The sequence below is a fragment of the Gasterosteus aculeatus genome, chromosome 4 (assembly GCF_964276395.1).
Source record: "Gasterosteus aculeatus chromosome 4, fGasAcu3.hap1.1, whole genome shotgun sequence".
NCBI lineage: Eukaryota > Metazoa > Chordata > Actinopteri > Perciformes > Gasterosteidae > Gasterosteus > Gasterosteus aculeatus.
In genome coordinates this window covers 22,611,012-22,636,939 of record NC_135691.1, presented here as the reverse complement: position 1 = coordinate 22,636,939, position 25,928 = coordinate 22,611,012, and the positions used below count along the sequence as shown (strand labels likewise).

General features: G+C 43.2%; 1 protein-coding gene across 2 annotated transcripts in view; it reads right to left on the bottom strand.

The window, feature by feature from the left end:
• The window catches only part of chst11 (carbohydrate (chondroitin 4) sulfotransferase 11), a 68,227-nt gene that overhangs the window by 21,037 nt on the left and 21,262 nt on the right, over nt 1–25,928 (bottom strand). For both annotated transcript variants that reach the window (XM_040174337.2, XM_040174336.2), the window contains exon 2: nt 138–223. In XM_040174337.2, the coding sequence (XP_040030271.2) occupies nt 138–223 (86 nt within the window). The remainder of the gene's footprint in view (nt 1–137; nt 224–25,928) is intronic.

The following is a 25,928-nucleotide window of genomic DNA, read 5'->3' as shown; positions in this document are numbered from 1 at the left end:
GCTCATTTTCTCTGCATGAAAGCAACCAAACCGTCAGCTATGGTAGATTGCTAAATCTCAACAAGGGACGGGGGTAAAAAGAGGCGGACAGAGATACATACAGAGAGAGCAGTTGTGGGACCGTGTCAGCCTCCTACCTGTGTTGGGTTGTAGAGCTCCTGCAGAGCGTTGCGGGACCCTTTCCTGCAGCAGCCATCCACCACAAAGGGGTTCCTCCGCATGACTGCAGAAGAGAGAGAGTAAACATAACTATTAACTGAGGATCAATCACACCAACCGGCCCTCAAACGGAAAGAAGTTTCTCGACACAGTTGCTAAAAGTAATCAGAAACATTGACTCTCATGCTCATGAATGCTGACTGTAAATATGTAGTCTTCTTGTACAGAAATACAGCCTTGTTACCGCATTGGTGAAACACCTATCTTAACTTAGACTTAATTTGCCACCCACCCCAAGTGGTAACTGCGATCTGGCAATGTTAATGAGATTTGTGAGAGTTTGTGTATCTGATTTGGATCCTTCCGTCTGACACGCTTCCAACTTTCTTTCAGGGTTCTTTGAAAGAGTGAAGCCTAGTAAGTACCCTTTGTTCTAGACATGGACCTCCTGCACCCATCCCGAAGGACGCCACTTTTGAAACTATCACTTTAAACGACACACTGCAGGAAGGAGGTGGCACAAAGCTACAAGGATAAATAATGACAGCATGTGCCAAGGACGACGCTACAGTCCAGCGTTTGTTTGGCTGGATCTCAGCTCACACAACTCGATGCATCAGCTTAGTGGGAGCAGCCAGCACTGCACTGCGCCCGCGCTAACACATTCTCTCCAATTACTATGGATGGAAAAAGCTGTGAAGGATGGCGCAGGATCGACAAGAGACGAAACTGCACCGCTAACGAGAAAGCCAGGGTTTTACTGGCAGTTTATTCCACACGTCATCTGCCTCATGTTAATGGATGAACATGTGTTAGTGCCATCAGGAGAGCTGGTGATGAGGACAACGCACGTTCACATCGGATACATGTGTGTACAGGGCATCGTCTTCATCAGTAGACCTTAACAGTTAGCTTCATATGACGATGTCCAGAATAGGTTATGCTTTGTTTATCTGCGCAAAATCTGTTTTTCTGTCCCTTGCTGTCATACGCACGTCCCGTCTTCATGTTTTAGCTGTGCTAGGGAAGGCGAATATAAGAGGGGTGGGTATAAGAAGTAGATGAGACGACCGACATAAATAGAATATATATAATATCATACTGATTATTACTCGATATAAATATATATATTATACTGAATTTCCTGTCAGGGGGACAAAAATAAGATTATCAGTATTATTAACAGTGTTTTTTATGTTGGAAAAAATCTTAAATATTTAACTGCAAAGTAATTGTTTTGCAAAAAATCAACCTGGGATGTTTGCTGAAATTGATTTAATTACCCTACCTAGAACATTTCCACCAGCCGCCACTGCCATAATTACAGTAATGTCATAATTCCAGTTTCAGTATTTAGTAATTTTGCTCAATGGCCACGTGAAAATGCATGGCATCGGTTAGCTTTAAGCCCTTCAGTAAAACAGTAATGGCCTTTTTTACAGCCCTTCATTTTGTAATATTTTGACAGGCGACAAGTGTGTCGTCTATTAGCTTCTGCAACGGAATGCAATATCTTCTTGAGCCTAAAATTAAAATGTAGACTAAAGCTCTGGTGGCAGCACCACTTTTAAATAATAAATACATTGTTGTACATTAGTCACATTCAAATAATATAAATGACAAATACAATTTTCTAGATATTTCCACATGTGTAGGTATTACTCAGCGCTTATGTTTGCTATAGACACATAGACACAGATACCTATGTTATTTGAAAGAAGGGGTGGATTACTGAAGGTGTCTCCAGGGTTCAGGATCACTGTTGGGCATAGTTATCTACATGTTTCCCGCTTTTTACTGTGTGAAGTGGGAGCAGTACAGTGTTGAAGTTTACATATCCGCTGCGTAAAGCCGATAATATCAGAGCCCAGATTTGGTCATCTGCACACCTGCTCATGGACGGAACTGTACATTTACAAATCTTTTGACTACAAACATGTAATTCCTTCCTGCCAGTACACACTCAATATCCACATAATTAGGATGTTATTTGTGACTGTCAGTATTTTCCTCTACTATATCACAATTATATTCTTTTGCTGCGGCAGTGACCAAATTTCTTTTCAAATATCAAAAGAAGTCTGTCTGCTCTACTCTCATCTCACGTCGGCGGAATATCAAAGCAACGAATGCGTTTCACATTCCTCAGAGGGCTTTTGGATTAGATATTGAAGGATGGAGCGTTCTGATGCTCGCCCTGACCACAGATATACCCAGTATTGTGACCTGTAATCCCTCTATTTGCCCAAACCACGTCCCCCGACGGACCCCTGGGGAGTGAGATGAGCGCTTGTTAGTGTAACGAGCCCCAACAGACAGCCATGACCTTCAAACACCGAGGGAAGGATAGAGAGGGGCGAGGGATGCCTTAACAGACACACACGCAGGCCTCTCTACATGTACAAATAATCATGCGCACACACACACACACGCATATACACAGCGCATGATTGATAACTTTGTGGCTTAAGCTAGTATTTATTAATGGGCTTCACCACTGCGTCCCACTGTGGATGATGAAAACAGGCAATCCCTGCTTTTTCTATGGAGACAGGAGCTGTGAGTGCAATCATGGCCTATCTGCTTTTTATGTTGTTCACACTGAAAAGCACCAACATTTTGCACACCCGTCCACTCCCCTTGAGCTGATTCAGCAGAACAACAGTGATTGCTGATAGTTGTGGACGAGGTAATGAGGGTTTAGTCCTGTGTGTGTGTGTGTCTGTGCCACGTGGCACTGACGGGTCGCAGCGCTGTGGGGATATTTATCTGCTTGCAACATTGAGCATGTTGCTAATGACGGCGGGTGCCAAAATGAATCAGGTTGAACCTCTACGCATCCGATACTTCCAGGCGCCCGTCCTTTGCCATAAGGGACACTGTTCAGTGCAGTGAGAAGAGACGCTACACTATGGACCAAAGCTGGTAGTAAATGACCACTCATTTGTAAAGGTCCTAAAAAAAAGGCATAAAAACTTAACTTTTACTTAACCTTTGGAAACAAGAGGACCCCATATGGGGCCCAAAGAAGCCAGAACCAGTACCATAATATTTATATATTTTTTCAACAGTAACATATAAACTGTTACACATTATAGCACTTACCCCTTTACCCCGACAAACATAAATTGTACAAATAGACAAAGTAGTTCAGAGTTATTATACTTTTTATCATGGTGTGCCATTTTCGAGGCTGAGGCCGAAAAAGTCCAAAAGGTTTTAAGTTATTAGTCCCTATCAACTGTTTAGAAAAAGTGACATAAAGATCATGCATATTCCAATTCTAACTTAAGCATGGAAAAACATGCAGTTTCTCTGATTTGAAATAATGAAGTGCAGTTATTCGACTTTGTCACCAACACTGTAACAACAATAAATTCCGTCATGTTGTTTACAAGTTTACAATTGAACTGCATATGAAACTTGTGATGAAAATACTTAATTGAAAATAATTGTGCTGTGAATTAAATGTCAGCTTACTTTGATTTTCATGTGTTTACTGAAGCAACATGTTTGTGAGCGTCACACGGCTGTGTAGCCAGTTTTCAAGGGACCGAGAAGCTTATTGTGAACCAGTGCCAGCCCTTTATTCTAGATCGCTGCTCAATAAGATTTTCCTCAATAAGAGGATTGGTTTGAAACATTGACCTTTACATATCATACTACATTGTATATTATATATTGTTGTATTTAATTTAACAGTACAATTGTATTGTTTTCCTTGGGGTACTGGGGTGGTGTATTAAAACTAATGCTATGGTATCATTTTCACACCCCGCATCCTTCTCCATGCTGGGTCCGACAGAGGATGAGGGCCAACTGGAGTTCTGCATCTACACCCTCCTCTAAACCTTTGGTTTGCAATCCTCGTCCTTTTGGTTGTTTAGTCCAAACAAATTCTAAGTAGAAAAAATGTTCTGTGTTGGTTTATGTGACCACCCTTGGTGAAAACAGAAAAGCTCATCTTGCTTAATCCTTTTGGCCTCACAAACCCCCCCCCTGCTTGTCCAAAGAGGCCTTATCCCTGTGGTCCGGTCTGCTATGCGTCCAGGTATGGACACAAACACACACATCATACAACAGACAGCCAGCAGAGACGTGGTGAACTGCTTAATCTGTGAGTAATCCTGTCTGCGGCCTGTCTGATGCCGCTGACTAACTGTCTATCAGACACTCCCACAGACACACACACACATACGCACACACACAAGCTGAAGTCACTGGGATCTGGATGAGGAAAAAGAAAACCAGCTCACAGAGCTTGCTGTGTAACCAGTGTACGCTGCCCCCCACCCCCCACACACACACTGTCAACAGGGACATAAAGTTATCCATAGTCCCACACCAACACCTGGCTTATTGGTTAGTGGAAACTGAGCCGTAACCATGGAAACTGCTACCTCCACACAATCGTCTCACCTGCACTGGCAATCAGTTTAGGTCATGGGAAAGCAAAGCCTTTTCATTTCCTGGGTGCTGACAGGTATTGACTGTGGGCCCCTGTGGCACACAAACACACTCATGATGATGTGCTAATGAGGCTGGTGTTGTGGACTCACACAGAATTTTGAAAGCTACCTTCATACTCTTTCTTGAAAGTGGACATTATTGGTGCCACTGCCGACAGAGCACATTCAATAATACAAGACCATGTTCCTTTGGAGAGAAAATGTGATTTAACAGTGATTCCCTTTTACTTCCAGAGAAAGTTACCGAAGCCACTGTAGAAATGAACTGACGACCCGGTTCATAAAATTAATAAAATGCATATAGTGTACACCAGAATACAGCCATGATTCTGAAACTGTGTAATGACAATATTGTAAAACCACTGTAATTCTGCAACTGTAATAGAATAATACCAATGTACAGCTATGATTGTATTTGATGTGGGGCCTGTTGGTCGCAAAGACCAGCGGCTCCTTAGCTGAGATGTTCTTTTTACCACAACACCATCTCTTTTGTTAGATACATTTGATTTTAACATTTCGATCTGCGATGCCCTCTGTCCGTTCGGCGTTTCTTCATTTTTGAACACAACACCACAAATCATCCAAAACATATATATTAAGTGCAAAATAATTTAATGTCTGGTGCCAACAAAGTGGCCATTAAAAGAACTGTACTTTCAGACAGTGGTCCCCAACCACCGGGCCGCAGACCGGTACCGGTCCGTACCACAGAAAGCTTATACATATATTTGTTCTGAAAAATGTTTTATTTCGAAAATTGACCGGATTTTCTCCTAATTATGTGCGCTCGTCCCTCTGACATATTCCCCACGCGGCACCAGGCGTTTTTCTTTTTACCGCGCACGGCCAGCGAACACAGATCGCTACTACTACTACTTACGTTTTTATCTCACCCCGTCCTGTTTCATCTAAAAAATGTTCTCAGTGCCATTTAAAGGCATGACCAGCTCAAAGTACGTTTGGGCAACTCTTCAACCTCCACAATGTAGGTGCGGTATTCCCTTTGTCACTTGTATTGTAAACAGAGCATTAGTCTTCAAACGGCAGTCCAACTGCTTTCCTCTTCGAAAGGAGCTAGCGGCTTTGGTCTGTGATTACACTCAACAGTTCAACTGTTGCATCACTTTCACCTCAACATAATCCTTCAGCTCATTGCAGCAATTCATCTTCGGCTGACGTATCAACCGCTTTCAGTTAAACTGCCCCTTCCAACCCGTTCACTTCAAGTGACATTTCAACTCCTGAAGTGCTTCAGCTTCAACTTTCAGCAAGTGACCAGCAAAGGATGGAACTTTTGAAAACCTTTAGACTTGTTTAGATTGTTTAAAAAGCACAACATATAGGGAGTTTCAATGGTTTGCAGTACAGATGTTCGGTTGGGAACACATAAACGGTTTTCAGAATTTTTTTTCTGTTTTTAAAAATGTCAAAAGAAATTGCTGAAAGCTTTTGATTGACATCTGAGTAATTGAGACATTTAGAGAGCTCTATTTGCCTCTGGACCCTCCTCCTCCTCCCCATCCTCCCCCTTTTCCTTCTACTCTGGCCCAGTAAGTTTCAAGAGAAAATGCTCTGTTTTCTGCTCAAACATCCACACACACTTTTCAGCTTTCACGCTCTTTGCCTTGACGGGTGTACTTGTGCCCTTCGTCTCCTCCTCCTCCTCCTCCTCTCTGTCACCATCATCCCGCTGCAGAAAATGCTCTGAAATGATTTGATCTTGTTGTCTTGTTCCACTTAAAAGTAGGTGTACACATATCATATTTTTGTATTCCATTTATATTGTTTTTTTATCATTAAATTTAGGGCAAAATATGTCTGAGATGTAATCTAATGAGGTTTAAAAGGGCATTTCCCTATTCATCTCAACATTAATGCAAGTTTACCTTTGAGTATGAGTAAAAATGAAGATGTGTTAAGATTTATATTTTAATTAAATCCAACATGTCCCTTTGATAAACGCAGGCTATAACCTAATTCTACACATATTACTCAAAGTGAGACAACACCACTGTAAAAAGTAAATAAAGCAGCCTACGCTGCAGTAAATAGCAATTTAGTAAACCCAGTAATGTCTGTTTTCAGTTAACTCTGTCAGTTGTTGATTCGACTCAGTGGTCGAGCCTTCACCTAATGCATCACCAGCACTGCACTCAGTAAATGAGGCGCTACATTATGTCGTCTTGACGCTTGATTGCACACGAGGCGCCCAATAAACAGCAGGGGCCGCTCCTGCACATGCTCAGAGCGGATTCGCAATCACGCCCAACATCTGCCGCCATCTCGCAGCAAGAGATTATGGACGGCCGCTGGTTGAGGATTAAATTGTCGCTAATCTTACCTTCGCAGCGGGAGAGGGCTGGGATCTACTTCACACTGGGCCCGCCAGGCAACAAACACACACACACACATACACACACACACACACAGACACACACACACACACACACACACACACACACACACACACACACACACACACACACACACACACACTGTTGATTGGGTCTCTACAATGAAACTAACCATTTTCTTTATGGCAGAATGTGTGCATGGTTGTTACTGCCCGACAAAACTGAAGTGCTGTAGCCTAATTGGGATTTAAATGCAAGCGCAGCAGAGAAGTGGAGATACAGGTGATTAGTAATGTTGGCACCACTAACAAAGCGTGTGTGTGTGTGTTTTAAACCAATCACGTCTCCAGTGGTGATCTTCCTGGTTAGGAGCGCTCTTTCTAATCCCCTTAACGGTGATTACTGACATGGCGATTGTACACAAGCAATTACGGGGTCCCTAGTCTTCACCTTAGGCCCAGATTAAAAAATCAGATATTATTCTTACTACGCCTCCTCACTGCTCATCAGTCCGTATCTTTATGATCCAACAGGCTTTGACCAACATCTGTTCGCAACGGGAGGCTAAAAATGTTTAACAAGTAGTCAATGATACACTCTTCTCTTGTCTTGATGTCATCGGCCCCAAAAATCTAAACTTGTCTCCTACACCCATTCTTCCCCTGGTACACTGACCAACTTTGCCACCTCGAAAGACAGAGCAGTCAACTGAAACTTCTTGCCAACAAAACCGGACTCACTGTTCACCTCCATGCCTTCAAACGCCACCAACAATAATACAATGATGTCCTCAACACCACTTGTTCCTCTTACTCCTCCTCATACACACACTACCACCCCCTCTGGCCCTCAAAATGACTCTCCCCTACTTCCAAGTCATTCCCTCTCATGCTTCAGCCCAATCACTGAAATGGATCTCTCCTACGTAGTCTCCAGGGCAAGGATCTCCACCTGTGCCCTTGATCCCCGCAGTCACCCACTCAACCCAACTCAAGAATGGACCTCAAAATATTACTCATCACCTACAAAGCCGTAAACAAATTTGGCCGCCCCTACCTCTCAGACCTCCTCCTCCTATGATTATTTAAATAATTTTTTTTAGTGTCGCTTATCTGCACGTTTTTGTCTGGTTTTGTTCTTGTCTGTCATTGTAAAGCGTCTTTGGCTACAGAGATAAGTATTATTATCATTATTATAGAAGATAAGGACGATGTTCGAAGAGGAACCACCAGCAGAATTCTAAAGCAAATGGAGAGACAAAGCTAATGCTTGGCAGCTTTTAAGATGTCTACATCGCAAAATTGGAAATGAAGAACCCAACTTTTCAAGGAGTAGTTAAACACATCGGGGCTACGCTGGACCATAGAGGGTGGTGGTGGGACATTCACAGTGGGTCAAAAGGAGGCAGAGTGAGGAAGAAGAGACTTGTGGTGCTCAAACATAACGCGTTTCATACATTTACCATGAGGGATCCCGTTACTGGCCATTTCTGTGCAGACACACCACATTAAATAGACACTAAACCACCACAGCCTTGATTCTAAAAAGACGATAATTCAATGCGCCTGTTTGGGGGCTGGGTTGGTTTTAAACACATTTACAGCTTCAACGCGTTTTCCTTTAGATAGCTCAATAATTAATGCCGGTTGAAAAATAATATTCACTTGGTAGTTGACAATATTATTTTACTGCGAGGTAATTGGAAAAACTGCAATAACGTTCCACCTTATTACGACAGAAAGTCTGCGCTCTTCCACATAGAGGCACATGATGTTCTGGGTCAACTGATAATCAAGATGTTTGTGCGTTGATCTTTAGAATCTTGTGGCGCAAAAGACGATTGTCTACATTCGAGATCGACTACCGGCACTTGGGTTTTTCCCAACTAGGCTTGGATTGTGAGGAATGCTTCCTCACAATCCAAGCCTAGTTGGGACAGAAGGAGAGGAAAGCCGAGGACTCCTCCTTTTTTTTTCATTCACTACGTGTGTTGGTTCAGTTACTATGTATAGTTCCTATAGTTGCATATTGATTCATATCAGCCAAGCAAATACCATATTACAGTTCAATTTGGCCTCATAGTTTCCATAACAACGGCAGTCGAAATGTCAGAAATGAAAATTAGAATATAAAAATGTATATTCTTCATATTCATATATTCTTAACTTCCAGCCTCTTTAATCTGGATTCAGCCACTGGGCAGTCAGAGGACACTGTTTAGAAAATATCTTTATTAAGTGCATCAACGTAAAATGCAACAGGGACTACGCTTTTCCAAAATTAAGTCAGCTTAATGTCAAGTAATCAATTACTTTCACATCTGGTTTTCTGCTTTGGTCGTCTTTCCTACTTCACTGGCAATTAAGATTAAGCCATGCATGGTATATTTACGGTTACCTTATCTCCGTGGTTAACATTGAAAGGTAAAACAAAACAAATACGTAGATTCTCCAATATATAAGAATATTGTGTTTCAGGAAAACAGCATCCAGGGGTTTATTTGTAAAACATATTCTGCCTCTGATGTTACCTATTATTATACCAATTAAATTATTCATGCTTTGTGTTTTGGACTTTACAGATGATTAAGTTGGCAGTTTTTGAACTGAACTGAAGAACATTTCTTTATATATACTGTATATATTTATATTTATGGTCGATGGCCATGTTGGTCGATTGAAAAGTAGCTTGCGAGCTGAAAAGGTGTGTGGCTAGATACCACAAGAGATACATGACCTTACATGTATTTGTAATGTGGGTGATCTGACACCTTCTTCACTGCACTCCTGTCCATGACATCACCTCTCAGCTTCCACATCTGTTTAATACCAGTGTCGCAGGATCTCTGAGTCATAGTTGCCCTCTCACCGCCTGACTCAACATTCCCATTAACTAAAAAGGAAAGGAATTCGTAGTCGGAAGCCTCAAGATGGGAACCATTACCACAGACGCTCACTTGACTCTTTGTGGCTCAATCGGGACCCCGTAAACAAGCAGCATGCATGTCTGCCAGGAAACTCTTAGAAAAGACTGACTCAGACTGAAAAATGATGGCTTTCAAATGGAAGATTCTCACACCAGACATAAAATGTTGATCTTATTTTATTAAGATTGGAGATATGTCATTGGTAGATACATCATTCAAAGAGAATGGAGAGAGCCCGAGCTTGCATGGACTTAACAGAGTTCAAGATTTTGGATGGATGGCAGGAAATCCAGAAGCGATGACTGTTTATAATCTAGCCCTCTCCTGGGGGCGCACACACATATAAAATATGACCAGCAGTGAAATGCGGTCAGCCAAGGGCAAATTCAGTCTGAAGGTGGTCAAGCGTAGAAGAGACCCCAGTCACATGAGAGAAGCTGGGTCAACGAGGCAGACGCTGCAAAAAAACACATAACCACGGGAAGCATACACAGCAGAGGTCGGGGGGGGCAGTCATGAGAAAGGGGAGAGACGTCTGCCTGGATACAGATGGCTAGAGCGGACAGATCAGGGTGAACTCACTGGACCTCTCATCTCACAGACACACATGCACACACCATAAAATGTTATATTTTGCATCCTCCCCCTCCCAACGTTCCACCCTGCAGTTAAAAGTGTGAATGAAAGCCCCTCGCAGCTTGATGGCAAGCTGTTAACCGAGGGCCTGTCCCAGGCCAGCTGGAGGACCACTCCCGGCATCATCAAAGTCACGTCAAACACAACAAATTGGTGATCTTATCCCTGGTTCTCTGCCTGCACACCAGGGTCCCATGCATAAAAGATCTAAAATTGAAATGCGCCGCGTGGATGAGAGCTTGTGAGTAATTCATGGGTTTTCTCTATGCCGTGAGCTTCCTTTGATGAAGGGAGAGCAGTAAAGATGACGACATATCAGTGCTGACTGTGCTCACATGACGTCCCCACGATTCCATAAGATACAAAAATTCCAACGGCATCTCTTGGATCCAAATACCGCTTTCCTCACCAGAGAAGCAACCAAGTACAGCAAGGCCAACTCGCCCCAACTGAATCAAAACAAAATCCCTTTCCACATATCGCACAAGAAAGATAAACCTTTTGATTTACTTACCAAGTCGCACCATTTGTGGCCCCCCAACTAATAAGATTACCTAACAATGTAACTCAAAAATGTTACTCAACATGGAAAAGCAATCAGGTAACCAAGTAATGCAACAAAGCGACAACGCGATCACAATGTGACAAGTTAAGGATAAAATCTCTGAAATAAATCTTTACACTGGGGCGTTGTTGTTATCTTTATTATGTTAATACTTCATTTAAATATCTGCTTGCTTGCACATTTTAAAGATTCAATTGTGGGATGAGACTCTAGATTTTTACATATTTAACAGAAAGTCACCTTCAGTCTTCAGCCGTTCCTCACTTATAATATTAATGAATAAATTCTGTACAAACATTCCCGGGACTTTATTTTTTTACCCACCAGCGTCAAGAAAACGTTTGCTGCAAAGCCAGAGGGAATCTGAGATATGCTGCTCATGCATTTACATCATGTTTCCACCTTTGTTTCTCCATAGAGAAGCCTTCCATTTTGAGGACCATCAATCTATAGAGAACAGGCTAAGGATCTGAACCCCAGGGCTCTGGTAATACATGAAAGAAAGAAGGATATTACACAGTCCTTTGGTTTGTTTGTGGGACGATGCCAAGCGAAGACGGATGACTCAGACACAGCCGAGAGAAAGTGTGGACGTGAAGTGATTCTTAATGAGACAACTTATCAATTTCAGATTGAAAATAGGGAGCGAGTGCAGCTCTGCCAGTGGCAATAAGCCCAGAAGAAGACAAAGGATGAAGCTGAGGTGGAGTAAAGCCACGGCCAAGGTTCATAGAGCCAAACTATGCCAAGAAGTGAGGTTGCAGCCCCCGAAGAGGTCTGACACAGCTGACCCTCGCACTGATTCTGATAATCAATGTGTGCTGGCCGTCACAGAGTGAGATTTCTTTCATGATAAACTTCTATGCAATCTTCTTATCACTAGTTTCCCTTTTCTTAAAGGGAACAGAAAAAAGGGAAAAGAATTACTTTTTTTGAGTGCCAGCAAAAAAGGCCAAACCTGTTTCATCCAGATGAGAAGATCGATTCCATCATTTCCGCGTATCATTTGGAAAATGATGTAGACATCCAATGAGTGTTCACAGCAAATGTAATTGATGGAAGTAATAAACTCCTCCGCGTGTCCCATTTTGAGACAGAAAGCTGCGTTTACAGGTGAAAAAGAGGGTTTTTGTTTTCTTTTGCTATGAACTAGGTTTTTTCCTACAGCTGTATGAACCCACAGATGTCAGTGGAAATGCACACCGTGTTGCGAGAGATACGTAAACATTGACAGAATTTATGAGCATATTGTGCAAAACTTTGGAGGGGAGAACAGGAGAGGACATTTTTGAGGATGTGGACAGACACCCTGGCCTGAGACAGAACCTTTGGAGCAGCTACTGCCCTTTGCCTTCACTTGTTTATGTAAGGCGTCCATCACTGCAATGACTACGATCAGAACACAGCAAACAGACTGTGCCTGGAGAAGAGCTTGATCACAGCCTCCCTCAGACCGACCCTCAGTGAAACACAAGCTTCTTACTAAAATATATAAAGAAATAAGAAATAAGGTCTAGAACAACTGATTCAAGGATAATTTTTTCCTCCACTTTTTCTACCATCAACACCCTGACTGGTATGATTTAAATCAAGCCTCTGCTGCAGTGGGGAGCGCATGCAGCACGGTCTACTGGAGACATGCAAACCCAGCTGGTCTGGTGGAGGGTTGTTTCCTTCTGGAGCAGACAGACGCATGAATTAGCATGACGTCATGAATAAAAGAACGCTACTGTGTCAGGTGTGACTAATCACCAGGACCACGTTTCTTCATACGCGGTTGTCTGAGACAACCGAGTGGAATGTAGATGGTGGATGTTTCTGTTAAACTGATCTTGATTGATATATTTACACTATATGCATGTAAGAGCGGAAACTGTAAGTTTCCTGTGAGCAATGGAAGTTTACTTTGAGTAAACACAATGTATGTAACAAGCAGAAAACACGCCATCCTTGACCGGCCCTAAACTTAAACTAATGGAGTTCCTAAAGCGTCACTATTGGGCCAATGACCATCTGTCTTTGACAAGCTAAGTGAGAAAGTAGCAGAAGTGATGCTGGATGCTGACCAGTTAAAACTCTCTTAAAGTGTGATTGCATCAATGTCAGATCAATAAGCTTCTTTTTGAGCTACTCAGCCTCTCAATGTGCGACAAGAATTGATATCCTGATCGGCTGCAGGACAGGCACGTCCTACCTGGAGAAGGGAGACAAAATGAAGAAGATGCGTGACGCTTAAAACCCTCTACTCTTACACGCTTCCTCTGCATTGATTTTGTTATTTCCACTGGGGCCCCGTGCTAAAAATGATTAACTCTCTGTTGCTGCAACGCTTTGGATGAAAGCGCTCCCAGCAGAGGCAGCTCAAGTACACAGACACGATTTATCGTTGAGACACACTGCTGACCGGAATCAGGGCTGCGTTCACAACACAGTGGGGGGGTTGGGGGGGGGGGCGAGTCAGATGCCATCACTGAAGGAGGCGCTGATGATACTGAATCGGTTCACTGGGTCAGATGACAGCACGGGAGGAGCGAGGTCACCGCTTGAACACACATAAACGGATACAGCTGGTACAACAAAACATAGAATGGAGAGAGAAATGACGAGCATTTGGAGTGTTGCGTCTGTTATAAGCAGTCAACACGCAACTAAGAATTATCTTAAGCGATTAGACACACACACACACACACACACACACACACACACACACTGGGTGAACCACTCTCAGTCCTTGATCTAACAGCAGCGAGCTCATCAGCATAAAGACCACAACACTCGCTGCATGAAGCCTTTTAGAACCTCACAAAGCACACTGGTCTGCAACGGCTTAGCACAGGAAAGCGAATCAACACACACACACACACACACACACATTAGAGGTTTACCTTCCTAGTAAGAGCATAATTGATCTCTCTATGGAACAAATCCCCCCTCAAACATACGACAGCACCCAATCCATTCTCCACATTATCTCAATAACATCCTGAGTGTGTGTGTGTGTGTGTGTTTGGGACAGCCAAACATTGATGCCTTGACAGTGTGATTTCTACAGTGTATTACTAAATATTTCTATGTTGTTCTTGTGATATCCCGCTTTAAGATTGGGACCGATATACTACCCTTAAGCATAAAGCCTCCAACCACACACACACATTTAGCAAAGAGACACGCTATTCTGCTACTCCCTGACTTGTTGCTGGTACTTGTTGCCTTCTTTGCAGAATTTGATTGGTGAAGAGCAGATAGGGTTATTGATATCCCCACGGACACAGCTTCTAACACCATTGATGTTCCCATTTCTATTGCGGTAAACATTAATGTGCATCATTTCTAGGCCCTGTTTCTGCCTCCTACCGTGGCCCTGCTGACAACTGCTGCTGCTACTATCATCATCATCATCATCATTATTATTATTCTAAATATTAATCACGTTACTATTACTGTCACCATAAAGCAGCATTACCCTCTCCTAAAGTCTTTGTGCTCTCCCTCCCCACAGGCTTCTGTGGCTGGTGGTTCTATCTGATGGTGGTTGTCCCTGCAATGGTGCTGCCGTGCGCCTGGCTCACTACTTTCATTGGAATAATTTCTGTGAATCATCTTTTACATTGTTCATTCTGTACACATGGCATCCATTGCAGTCTGTCCATCCCGGGAGAGGGATCCTCCTCTGACGGCCTCCCTGAGGCTTCTTCACTTTTTTTTCCCATGGAAGGGTTTTCATTTTTTGTGGAGTTTTTCCTGTGCCAACGTGGGGGTTTCGGGACAGAGGATGTTGCAAACTTGCGATTTTGGGCTAAACAAAATGAAATGAATTGAATTGCAAAGATTTTGATGCTTCTAATTGTTATTTGCGATGCACGTTGTCCATATGGATGGAATACACTCACGGATCCGTTGGACATTTCAATAATGTCATAATGCAATTTTGTATCCACCTTAAAGGTCACATGGCACTTTGAATTCATTTCAACAATGCTGAGAGACACCGATAGACATACATGCACTTTGAAGCAAAACGCCTAATGTACCTATCAGGTAGCAAACAAGAAACAAAGACAGCCTGTTTCATTGGAGATTGGTTACCGCGCAGATTAGCATACTTTGTGTGGAAGTTCAATCGCCCACAGAGGATGGATTCTAATGTCCTATTCATTTTCTGTTGTTTACAATTGATCTACTGAGCAGAAAATGTATTCGGTACATTTCTTCTCCAGAGGGGAAATGAATAACAGTGTAGTATATGGCAGTCCGTCTGTCCCAGTATTGAAGCATGATATCACAGGACCACCTGGAGGGCATTTATTTTTTTCAGTTTTGCAAAAACATCCATCTGGACAACATAATGAACAGATTGGATATTTTCAGTCAAAGGTTGTTGTGACCTCACAAAACAAATCTTGAGTGCTTTTCTGAGGATTAACGTTTTCATTGTAATGGACATTGTAACCTTGCGGGGGTTTTAACTTCTTTTTGGGTGGTGTGGGGGGGTCCTCTCTATACAGCTTTTTATATGTTCACATGTTATATTTAACAGCACTGGACTGAAGCTGTCTGGCCAAATCTGAAAGCTTTTTGATGCAGTAATGTACACCCCACCGTTTTCTGTGCAATGAGATGCAGTCCAGTCTTTCTGTGTCTGTCGGTGTTTTGATGTAAGACCCTGCTGAACATCCCGGAGAGATTACTAAAAAAATCAATAGTTCTGTCACACGTTCAAGGCAAGTGCACACACAGAAACACACACACATGCTCGTTCTACATGTGCAGCAGGCAGACACATTCAAGTTCCAGCAATTTGGCTTTTTTTTGCAGCATGTGTGGTGCCAAAATTCACTCTTTTTAATTTGGACCGTTTTCTTGGCATCACATGATTCGAAGGCCGACATAAGAGCCCCCCCCCCCACACACACACAAATGTCCTCATGTGGGAAAAAAAATCTACTGAAATAGCATGTAAAGATTTTAGGGATACCGTAGTCCCTTCATGACGGCTGAAATCCTCTCCGGTGGAGGTAATTGAAGTGATGCCACAGCGAAAGCGAGGATGTTGGATTTGTTGAGTGGAAGTCTGCTGTTGGGATTGAACTCAACAACTCTTTGAGCTCGCTTAATGTGATACTGCTCGGTCTCGTGCCGTTGATTCAGGTGCACCACAATGTTCTCTTGAACTACATTCATCAGTCACTGCCAGCTTGCTCAGGTTTGATCTGGGGAGCTTATATTTCTACAGCTCACAATGGATTTGAGGATATGCTGCTCTTTGAGTTTTATGATATTCTTGACAGGTATACTATCATGTTCAATTTATTAAGCATTAAGCATATCCAACTTTTAAAGATAGTGTGGCTCACCACCTCATACTCTAACCAGAACTCAACCATCAAACACAATTGTCCCTAAGTCAATCTTGGAGCCCCAATGACCAATATTTCACGGGTGATATAGTCCGGGTATATAGTCCGATCAACTTGACACGCAAGAATAGGACTAATCAATTTACCCATCACAAGCCTTCATTACAGCATTTGGAGTGAACATAAAACCAAATAGAATTACAGTCCTTGTTTTTCAGTCTAAAGCCACAGTGTAAAGTAGAACATGGGCATAACAGACGCACAGACGCCTAAGGATGAATGATTGAAGCTCTCTCGTAGTTGAGATACAGCTCGAACACAGGAGCTAAAATCTCACGGGTGTGCAGACAGAGAGGGGGGGGGTCGGGGAATGGGTCGGTGTAGCAGACGCTGAAGCGTGCTTCTTTTCCACCATTGGCTCAATTAATTGCCTTTCTCTGCTCTCGTGGCAGACAACAGCGTCCTACTGCAAGGAAAAGAGGCTCCCCCCTCAAAAAGAAACTCAATCTTTTCTTTATTGTTTAAATGTAATAGTTTATTATTTTTTGGTTAATGCATTTTTTCAAACTCAAAAGACATTTTTGTTTTATTTGGAAATGTATTAAAATTAGTCGGCAAAGTGAGCATTGTGTCATCAAAACTTTTTATTCTGTTTTAATTTAGTTTTACAAAAGGTTGTTAAATGGACTCTACTTTCTGTATTTCCCTATGGTTTACAGCTTGAGGGGAGGGGGGGTAGTAGTCAGGCAACCGTTCGGGTTGACGGAGGGTACGTATCCACGCAAACTTCGGTGCACAACTGCTGTGCGTGGGAGAACATTTAAAAAGCAAAATACCCATAAATAAGTAGGAGAAACACTTGCGTGTTTACATGGATTCGAATAACTGGCTTAGTCGGACTGAAATCGAATTATCCGTTTCATGTAAACACCTTTGTCCGACTATGTGCGGTCCGACTACGATGCAACTAACACCCCTGGATAACTCGATCCGATCCAGTTGATAGTTCGACTATTGCGGCATGTAACGGTGAATCGGATAAGGAACTGAACTTTGCGTCTTTGCGCATGCTTGAGATCCCGACGGCGTCTTCTCTCCGTTATCAAATCAGCCAATAGCGCCATTCGCATTCGCTGTACTCCTATTAGCATCATGCACACACAGTAGAGGGATGTAGCTCCACCTTGCTCTCCGTTCGCAATCTTTCTCGTAATGTTGTTGTTGTTAGGGTTAGTAGTGAAGAGGAAATTACTGTATCACAACTAGTTGTAATGAAAACAGCGCCACCTATCGTATCGAATATGACATGCTTTCGGCCAATGATTTGATTTATTCACTGCCATGTATATTGGGATAATAGCACCTCCCCCCGGTGTGGCATAGTCCGACTAAGCAAAGATTCCAATTATACCATCATGTAAACACACTGACTGAGTTTCATAGCGCTTCGCTAGTCTTGTGACCACTCAAAGGGCTTTAACACATGTGATCATTCACCCATTGACACCCATTCATACACTAATAACAGGAGCTACCATGCACAATGCCACCAGCCCATCAGTAGCATTCACACAGTCGTCCCAGCTACAGGGGCAACGTCTTGCCCACAGCAACATCGACATGCAGGTTAGAAGGACCTGGGATTGAAACACCCATATCCTCTGAATGGAGGACAACCTTGCTCTCCACTCACTCAGTGTCGCCCACAACTGTCCAACACAAGAAGCAATCCATCTGGATCCCCAGCAGCGCCTAATCAATTGTTCCTTGGCAAATAGCCAAACTATTGCTTGACAATTATTTCAGCAGTTTTGCAAACATACTGCTGACGGATTAACTAATAAAAAACAATTGTGCATGACTTAAGCCTAGTTTATGCTTCTGCTCTTTCAGAGTGACGCAGACACAAGACCCCCTTACGTGTCCCTTGCGTGCCTTTTCACACGTCCTTGCGTGCGTCAACCCAATAAAGTTTATGATAAATAAATAAACAAATAAATAAATAGACTTGACTCTCTAGGTCGTCTTCAACAAAAACTTGTTCTGGAGGTGAATTGCTCTGCAACACACACAAGACTTTTAGAACCATGAATTGAAACGAATGCGTCGACGCAGAAGCATGCGCCAGCCTTTAAGTAATGAAAGATTAATGTGATTAATTAATTAACACTACTGCCGGATTTCAATAATTCCATTCAAGGCGGCACCAGTTGTGTGCTTGTCATAAAGTGTAACACAGTCATTCTAAAAAGTAATGCTACTATCTTAAGTGCTGAAATCAAAGCTGAGTGACTGTATTTTACTGTCCTTTCCTCTTGATGGTGTGCACTAACGTGTAGTTGAGCTGTGACCTTTGGCCTCATAGTCTGTCTTAATGTGGCTCAGTAGACGCATTGATTATGGGATGATAAAAAATGCATGCTGGTTTATACCAAGACAGACTCAGACTTCCACACAACTGCTTCATTCAATCAGAGATAAGCACTTAAAAGCATGCATGCACGCACACACATGCACGCACAAAGCTCTCTATAGCCCAATTGATTCTCAATAGCTAAATGGTTCAGACACCCGATCCCAACACTGTGGTCAGGAGGAACTTTTCAACAAGTCCCAGAGGGTTAGTTAACAGTTTAAGCAGAAATAATCTTTTTCTCTTGCATATGCAGCACTGTCAGATTATTACCTCCGAGGTTGTCAAAATTCTTAGCTTGTTTGCACAGCCGGCACACACTGAGCAGCATTAGCATTTATTTGCCGTCGAGTCGGGTGCCATGAACATGAACAAGTCCAATCCCGGCTCTTCTTTTAGCAATGTCACCCATTGGAGGACTAGAGTTCTGTAGCATTAAGCTTTTTGGGCAGTGGCCACCTTGGTTTTGTGCAAACAGAACTGTGAACACTTTAGTTTGCCAGTCTGAGTTTATTACTGCATCACTGTTGCCTCACAGCAAGAAGGTCCTGGGTTCGATTCCGCCCAGTGGCCTTTCTGTGTGGAGTCTGCATGTTCTCCCCGTGTCTGCGTGGGTTCTCTCCGGGTTCTCCGGCTTCCTCCCACAGTCCAAAGACATGCTCTGGGGATCAGGTTGATTGGGGACTTTAAATTGCCCGTAGATGTGTGAATGTGAGTGTGAACGGTTGTATGTCTCTGTGTAGCCCTGCGATTGGCTGGCGACCAATCCAGGGTGTACCCTGTCTATCGCCCGAAGTTGGCTGGGATGGACTCCAGCCCCCCCGCGACCCTGTGTGCAGGATAAGCGGTTTGACAATGGATGGATGGATGGATGGAAACATCTGATTATTTACCCCGACAAACACGCTTGCAGGCCCCTCAGGTTGGACCTCAGAGCTGCTGTTTATGACCTGCACCCTGTGTGTAAGTGCGTTGTCTCATACAGACCTCCCATGTTGCTCTGAAGTCTGGAGCAAGTCAGAGCAGTCTTCCTTCCGTGTGGGAGGTCTGCGACAATCTCACTGCAGCAGCGCTATGTGTGTCTGAATGTCACTAAATGTCAGTGTCACTGACTCAATTCCTGAGCTTGTACTTGCAAAACCTTTAATTGTGTATAAAAATGTATTGGTTCTCTATAACCTCCACAACCATCTGAACCATGCATCAAACGCCCGTATGATAATAGCTGCCAAAATGCTCAGCCGGGACCATCTAATTAACCATCATATTATGAGTGATGGCTTGAAAAAGCCATTAACTGCAATTATATTTAATGGTTAGTCTTACAAGTGCCAGCCATTATTTTTCAAGATGTGGATTTCTCCTTGTGCCCCAGACACTGTGCAGTTCAGGATCAGGCGGAGGCAGTCTGGCCTTCAAGCAGTGTGTCTGAACTTCGTGACTGATCTCGGCGCGGAGTCACGGCTTTTAAAATGACACTGACTGTACTTATGCAGGGTGACCGCTATTAAACATTGAAAGGACAAACAGTGTCACACCGTTGATCTAACCTCAACAGATTACCGTAAAGCCTAGTTTATGCTTCTGCGTTTTCAGAGCAACGCAAGGACACACAGACGCAAGACCCCCTGGCGTGTCCCTTGCGTGCCTTTTCACACCTCCTTACGTGTGTCGACCCATTTTTCTAGACTAGCGCCAAAAGCGACGCAAGCTTCGCGCAGCCTGCAAGGCTGCGATTGGTCTGATAACTACATCCGTTACGGAGTCTCACATTTCCGTTATCATAGCACAATACCGCCATTATTAAAACGAAGAATGTTTACTAGAGAACGGATCAGATTGAAGAACTTTTGTCGGAAGAAATGCGTAAATATGACCGCTTATACAAGCCGTCATTGGCGGACTATAAGGACGCGCGGATGGCCTCTGATTCATGGAGGGAGATCTCCGTAAACGTCGGTTTGCCGGTCAAGAGGAACAAAGTTGAAGAGGAAAATACGCAGACGCAGAAGCATGCGCAAAGACGCAGACGCAGAAGCACGCGGCAGTGTTAACGTATTGACCAGTGTGAGTTCAATAAATATTAGACCAGCCTAAATGATGGTGCTGTTGGCCAATCGTTAACTAACGAACTGTTGCAGACTATACTCAAATCATGTCATCTTAAAGTAGCTACACGTAAAGAGCAGCTTTTTGAGAAGTATGGCCCATCCTGTGAAAACACTTCTGTGGCTCTGATGTGAGCTTTGTCAAGTTAGAAAGAAATACCATTGATGAGCTTAAGCAAGTAAACATTTGCATGTTTTGCAAGTCATTTATCAATTCAGCCCTCTCCCCGGCCAACAGGAAGGATGGATCCGTCAGTTACAGTGAATGAAACTAATGAGCCTCATATCTAAAGGGAATGTGACGTATGCAGTTGCACTCAAAATGAATCCCCAATTGCAAATTAGGTTTATTGGCAACATTTACAAACTTTCAACTGTATTCAATAAACAACCTGAACAAGGACAATTTAAAAAACTCAACAGACCAGACACTGTCGTACAATGGCGCAATGATGCGCAGTGTCAAAATTGTAAAACTCCCCTGTGGGAGCACAGGTGTTGTCTCAAGCACATGGAAGTAATCAAAGGCCTCATTAGTTGGGACAAGATAGAACACATCAAATACCAGGACTAGCAGGGACGTTTGATTGCATATCAGAAATACGGGTAAGTCAAGAGACTTTTCCATTGAGATCATTGCATTGCGCAAACAAGGGTAATAACACAAATAGATAGCAAAGGTACTGAAAGTTCCTAGAGATACCATTGGAAGCGTAGTAGGCACATTCAAAGTTGAAGGAACACTAGTGTGTCTGGAGGAAAAAGAATGAAGCACACACATGCGAAGCATGGCGGGTTCGGTGATGCTCTGAGGCTGCTCTGTTTCTTCTGCCACTGGAAAGCTGCAGCTTGTGGAGGACAAGATGGATTTAATCAAGAATCAGGAAATCCTAGGACATTACAGTCCACCAAGGCAATCCTTGAAGATTCTATAGTGGCCGTCACAGTCGCCTGAATCTCTGGGACCTGAAGAGGGCGGTTGCAGCACACAAACTGAAGAATATTGAAGAGCTGGGGGCCATTTCCCATGAGGAATGGGCCGAGCTTCCTCAGGAACGCTGTCAGAATCCGGTGGCTATGCATTAGGTCATAATAGCATATGGGTGCTCTAAATGTGCTTGTCATGAAGGGGTTGAATAATTGTTAGACTCCAGTAGTAATTAAAAGTGGCCTTTTGTGTTGAATTAGGAGAAAACACGCGTATTATTAGTTGTGTTGAGCTTCTGAAATTGTTCTTATTTTAGTTCATTGAAAACAGAGGAAAGTTTGTTGAATGTATTTATGTGTAGCTGTATATATAGAACCTGAACCGCCTCTTTTTGTTTTGGTAATTCCATGAACTACAGCAAATGTGCTCCCTGCTCACCAAGCGCTCTTTGTGGAAAGCCTTTCACCTCTGCGTTAGCATGCTGTTGACACAACGCCTGGATCTGCGTCACCAAGTGTGCTACAGTGAGTCTTTCAACGAGAGAGAGAGAGAGAGAGAGAGAAGGCTGAGTCAGCAGAAAAAGTGGGGTGTAAAATAACTGAGGTTTTTCTGAGAGTTTGTGTGTGGGGGGGAGGGGGGGGGGGTCTAAGCCGTACCAGGCTGTGCATCCAACAGTGTTTCTCCCTTTCAGGAGCCGATGTTGCTCCAATGTTACCCGTTGAGGTGAAGGGATGGCTGACAGGCGCTGATGTATATCAGTGTGCTCGTGCTGCCGCTCTCCTTTCTCCGTACGTCATCTGAGGGCCGCTTTAAAGAGTCTCTCCCCGTCACAACTCTTTCATTCATCTTTCTATCTCATTCCTGTGTTTGTGTGGAAGAAGCAACCTGTCTGATGTGCTCCAGACAGAGCTGAGCACCAGGAAGGTAAACCGTTTAAAAATTGAATAGACATGATGAAGGGTAATTTATTTGCAAGTTCCTCAAACAATGAGTTGCATAGCGGCCATTTGTCACATTACTCACAACTGTTCTCAGTGTCAGCCAGGTGTTACAATGTCCATCACACATGGAACTTCAGTGTCAAGACACTGTGGTTCTCTCCTTTAAAGGAAGCTGGTGTAATATGGGACCTTGCTGAACAACTGGGGTTCATCAATCCGCCTGTAAGGACAATCAGATCTTCCTTTTGCTTTTGAACAGGTCGTGCCTGATAAGAAGCGCTATACTCGTCTTAATTTCAAAGTCTTTTGCTGGTGGGTTTTTTTGGGTACCCAAATTCCCTTGAAAGGTTTGTGCCTCACTTAGTGGTTTTCTACACTTCCATAGTTTAATCGCACCACGGGGCAAAGACTCGAGGCCAGATGGAGGGCTGTCGCAAGAGAAAAATTCCACACCGCAAATGGAACAAGCCTTAAAGAGGAGAAACGCTCAAAGGAGTCTGTTTACTGCAGTACAAGAACTGACTAGAACAACATTTCAGGGGCATTTCAATTCAGATGTTGTCCCTCTACGGAGTTTTATGTAATAACATTTACAGATGCGTATTCGGACAGAAAGAATCATGTTAGTTTCCAAACAAGGTTTAATACGAGTGTGTCGGCATTCACATATTTTTTCACACACAACACACTTCTCGAGCAAAAATAATTGGATGCCTTCAGCTGTGGGGGAGGATTAGATGGTGTGGGGAGATGCAGTGATGGTATTGCAACAACTAAGAAAAATGAATGTTTTCCAGTTAAAAGCGGAGAAATGGTGTTTTTTTTCCAAAATACATTTTGTAGCTGCAAAGAGTGGGTCCACTTTTGTTCGGCGGTGGGTGTAGAAATAGATCTCTACCTTGGCTATAACGGATGATGATTGTGGACTGTTGGCAGTTGGTGCTCTAGATAGAGGACAACAGTCTGTCATTGTTGAAAGTTGTCCATTCTATAGTTGACTACACTTGGTCAGCTTGTATTAGAAATTAGAATCATAATCCAGGTAGTTTTATATTTCAGTTTCTTTCCCAATAAAACATTTTCAGCTCTGTGATCCTTTGACATTTCATCGCTCTCCATCATCACCTTTAAAAAAAACACAGCCACCAATAAGTTTGTTTATTTCGTAGTTAATTATGTTAAGTTAGGTTTAGATAACCCAAATACTTGTTTTGTAAAAGAAGAAGAATACAGTATCCTTTATGAATCCCGGGGGGGGGGGAATTCTTTTCTGCATTCAACCCATCCCACACAGTGGGAGCAGTGTGCTGCCGTAAAGGCGCCCGGGGAGCAGTTAGAGGTTAGGTGCCTTGCTCAGGAAAACTTTGACATGGAATATGGAGCATCATCACTGCAGTTGCCAGCACATCCTCTCTATCCATGCGCCACGGTCGCCACAAAAACAGATCAGGGTTGGGTTAAATAATATTGTATTTTGTAGTTATGTACTGTATGTGAATAACGTGGAGTACATAACGTACAGTATGTTTGAGATGTTCAAGAACCTTTTTAAGATACGTAAATGTATCTTGAAATAAGGCAAATAAGCAGGCACCTGGATGGAAGTTTTTTTTTTTTTTTATACTATGCGAATGAATGCATTCAATTTTAAATAAACATATGCATGCTGTTTGATATCAGTCAGAGTAGTGCCGTAATAAACTCAGGCTATGATGAGTAATTACGAGCAAAAAGAAAACCACTTAGTTTGGATGAAGCCTTTGCAATCCCTCAAGTATTTGTTTTTTCCTCATGCCAGGGGTCGTCGTGGCGCAGGGGGTAGAGCAGGTGCACTGGAAACCGCAAAGTTGGTGGTTAAAGTCCCGACTGCCGCCATGTCTCAGGTCAAAGTGTCCCTGAGCAAGACACCTAACCCCTAATTGCTCCCTGGCAAAATGTGAAAAAGCCATGGGTTTAAAGTGTAATGTAAGTCGCTTTGGATAAAGGCGTCTGCTAAATGACCTGTAATGTAATGCTAAACTTTTTCTCACCTGCCAGGTTTATTGGTTTGCAGTGTTTTCCTTGTTTGATTCAGAGGCTGAAAATGAGATGTTCTGCAACAAAGCTAATAAGCAGCTTTTATGAGCTCATTTTTCTCTTGTCTTTCCCACTCTTTATCCCCACTCCCCTTCACCCACTTGTTCTTTCAAAGCCACTTTTGAGGTTGTCCACATTCTAGCCCTTTCTGCGCCACATTCAATCTTTTCTTTCTCATCTCATTCATCAAGCTCCTCTCTCGGGTGTGGCCCGACGATTAAGGGTTTCTGTGGGAGAGCTGAGTCTCAGGGCCAGGTCGGCCCCCTCAGGAGCCTAAGGCTGGGCTCGGGGACTAACTAGAGAGAGTACTTTGGTCCTAGCAATAGAGAGGGAAAACCAAAGCAACAGGGGATACTAAGACAAGACGGAAGGAAGGTTGATTTATATAAAATACCAAAAGGTTTGTACACAGCGTTCAAGCTGAAGAAGACGTTTAATAAAGACGGCGAGGAGAGCACAGCAGAGCGTGTCTTACCTCACCCTCCACAGTGGATCGAGGAGATTTAATGTCTGTGCCTGTCCCATAAGTCAGGACTCTCTGACCAGAGGCTGAAAAAGACCAGTAGATCACACCTACAGCACTGTGTCCAGTCTCCTCTGCACACACACACACATCCAAACCTTTAGCAACACAGCCTCTGTGGTACCAGGAGCACTTTAAGGGGTCCTACATGAGCTCTTTTGAGAAGTACACTACTTGTTTGGCTTGATACATTTATTTTATAAAATGTACCTTATATACACCGTCCAACCTTTATAAATACCACCCGACTGTAGCATTACACATATTTCATATTAGACGAACACTCGGAAAGATTTAGCGACATCAAGCTGCAACCAACAGAGAACAAAGGTGGCCACTCTCGAGCCGGTGTTTGCTTTGACTACTGCAATTCCCTTTTCTCATCACTTAGTGTAGCTGCTCGCTTTCTGGTCATTCAAAACGCTGAAGCCAGATTACTCACCAGGACTAATCGACGGTCGGACATCGCC